The sequence below is a fragment of the Mercurialis annua genome, linkage group LG5 (assembly GCF_937616625.2).
Source record: "Mercurialis annua linkage group LG5, ddMerAnnu1.2, whole genome shotgun sequence".
NCBI classification, from domain to species: domain Eukaryota; kingdom Viridiplantae; phylum Streptophyta; class Magnoliopsida; order Malpighiales; family Euphorbiaceae; genus Mercurialis; species Mercurialis annua.
Genome location: NC_065574.1, coordinates 42,769,267 through 42,771,917, shown reverse-complemented (window position 1 = coordinate 42,771,917; position 2,651 = coordinate 42,769,267). Strand labels below are relative to the sequence as shown.

General features: G+C 43.3%; 1 protein-coding gene across 1 annotated transcript; it reads right to left on the bottom strand.

Moving 5' to 3' along the window:
• Nucleotides 1-970: 970 nt before the first annotated feature.
• Nucleotides 971-2,120, bottom strand: LOC126683073 (uncharacterized). Its single transcript, XM_050378902.2, has 3 exons — nt 1,878-2,120; nt 1,689-1,793; nt 971-1,384 (listed from the first exon to the last, which is right to left on the bottom strand). The coding sequence occupies exons 1-3, from the start codon at nt 2,118-2,120 to the stop codon at nt 971-973; spliced, it is 762 nt and encodes a 253-aa protein (XP_050234859.2).
• Between the last annotated feature and the right edge of the window lie 531 nt (nt 2,121-2,651).

Genomic DNA, 2,651 nt, shown 5'->3' with positions numbered 1-2,651 from the left:
TAAATATTTTTTGGGCCCAAAAAATGATTCAAACCCTTTGGCTCAAGGGAATTGGCTCAAAAGCCAATTCCCGTTCGTCCAACACAGGTCTCGAACGAGACCTGTGTTGAACTAACTTGTTCTCGTACGAGAACTTGGTTCTCAAACGAGAACAAGAGATCTCATGCTGGTCTTGTACGAGACCAGCCCTACGCAACGGAGAGGGGACTTTTTAGACTTGGTATTTTGATTTTCAAACCCGTATTTAAAGCAAACCAAAACCTAATTCATTCCCCACACTACACACTAACCCTAGCCGTCTTATTTCAATCATTTCCCTGAAGATTAACGCTGCAAATCGTCCTCAAAACCACTACTAAAAAACAGGGGTTTAGCGACGGACAATTCCGTCGCTAAACCCTTAAATTCCGTCGCTAATGGTGATTAGCGACGGAATGGCGACAGATTAATTCCGTCGCCACAATGTTGGTCGCTAAACGAGTAGCGACCAACATTCTCAATCCGTGGCAAATTTAGCGACGGAAAATCCGTCGCCAAATTTGCTAATCCGTCGCCATTTAGTCTCATTTGGAGACGAATTCTGAGTTTAATTGGCGACGGATAAAGATATATTAGCGACGGATGTCTCCGTCGCTAAATGTAATCATTTAGCGACGGAAATATCCGTCGCTAATGAGTCACATTTTGTCTCATTGTGTTCATTTTAGCGACAGATGTATCCGTCACTAAACCTGACAATTCTGTCGCCAATAGTGTATTTTTTGGCAAATTTCTGCCGTTTTCTGTTGTTTTTTTGTTTCACTGACGTTTAAAACCTGCTAAATACAATAATTAAATTTTATTTTAGATTACACCTAATTGAAACAGAATAAAAGTATATATATAAAATAAAATATCAAAGTATACATATAACGTTGTCTGAAAAAAACATCGTACATAATATATTTTAGAAAACAAAATAAACAGGAAACTACAAATCTGTAGTGTCGCCACCGTCTGGCGGGGGAGGGGGAAACTGTGGCTGATACTCTGGTGGGAGATTCGGCATCATCCTTGCAATCTCATCACGTATCATCGGTGCCATGCTCGCCTGCTGCGCCGCCAACCGCTGCTCAACCTGCCGCAGGCCCTCCTGGATGCCGGCCTGCACACGGCGCTCGACCTCCTCATCCGCCTGCTGTGATGTCCATGAAGAGCTGCCTCTATGCGGTCTGATACTCGGGCCTACATACCTGCTGGTAGCCGAACCCAGGCCGTACACCCGGTGCTTCTTGTTGGTGCCCTCGATATCCATAAATATCTGCGTCTCATCCACAGGACTCGAGGTGCTCCCCTCTCCGGTCGGCGACTGTGTCGCAGCAGCAAGCCTCTCAGCGTTGGCGTCCTACGTACAAAACAATTACAAAACATATCAGTTTAGTTTTATAACAAATAAAAAAACATAACACTTTATAAATAATTCTAATTATTAAGGAAATTTCGGCAGCATTTCCTCTGTAATATGAACATCACCCATTTTTCAGGGAAGTCCTGCAAGCAAATTACAATATATAACCCAACCAACCAAATATATTGAGTTCTAATTACACAAACGTTAAGCCTATACAGTTTAACTCTTCATGTATAATATATTCAACACTTAAGCCTATATACACAACTTATAAAATTTTAATGTGATAAGGACTTACAGTCATATCCTGAGCCCTCTTGTCGACCGGTTTCTTCTCAGCCTTCGTTTTATGAAGGCGATTGTACAGCTCTGTCGCAGACGGCTTCCGGCCGAGCTCCTTAGCCTATCAGAAAAATACAGATTTATTAAGTATTAAAATAAAACAAATACGTTATTTAAGTAATTTAATTACTGATTAGAAACAAACCATCACATCCATATGCTTGATAGCGGAGCGAGATCCCCCGGTATGGCGGACAAGACCAGAACTGGGGCCCGCAGGCTCACTCATCCGGTTTGCCCGGGCTGTCTCTGACTTCTTTTTCTCCTTCTCTGTGTCCCAAAATGCATTCCAGGCTTCCCAGATCTCCCGATTCACAGATGTATGCTTCTTTTGAATTTTCCTCATCTTGTGGATGTTGTCTTTGTACCGGGTGGCTACATGGGTCATGAAGACCCGTCTGATTACCTCCTCGCTGTACGCAGAGTCATCCCACCAGAACTTCTTCTGCAAACAGTAATAACATGAGCTTTCAGTTAGAATTTTCACAAATATCAAAACTTAAATATATTAAACTGAAAATTTAATTAACTGAAATTCCTGAAAATAGAACTCCCTCTGGTCCGCTGTCAGAAAGCGCCATGCTGATCCAGTCTCGAACCAGCACTGCCTGAAAATATCCCGGATAGCCCGAGAAACAGGCCCAGAGTCCAGCAACATTGTCCTGTGATTTAATAAGCATAATTTACTTTACATACATATTAATTCCATACTAAAAATCACAAAAATTAAAAAAACTTTAATCATACCTGCTAGGGTCCGGACGAACCATCGCCCTACCCTGGTTGTCCAAAATGGTCGGGGGCTCACCTGCCTCACGCTCCTACAAAGGCTGAACAGGTCCTCCAGCCTCCTCACGATGCTGCTCCTCAACGGGCTCGGTAGGGTCCCCCTGTCCTCGGCCTGATCCTCGGCCTGAGC

What these genes read in the sequence shown, in the direction of transcription:
- LOC126683073 (XM_050378902.2), bottom strand. Translation starts at nt 2,120, where the DNA reads ATGACCCATGTAGCCACCCGGTACAAAGACAACATCCACAAGATGAGG. An exon ending in TCAAGCATATGGATGTGATG is followed by an intron (nt 1,794 to 1,877) that starts GTTTGTTTCTAA and finishes TTTTTCTGATAG; the next exon opens with GCTAAGGAGCTCGGCCGGAA. An exon ending in AGAGGGCTCAGGATATGACT is followed by an intron (nt 1,385 to 1,688) that starts GTAAGTCCTTAT and finishes TTTTGTACGTAG; the next exon opens with GACGCCAACGCTGAGAGGCT.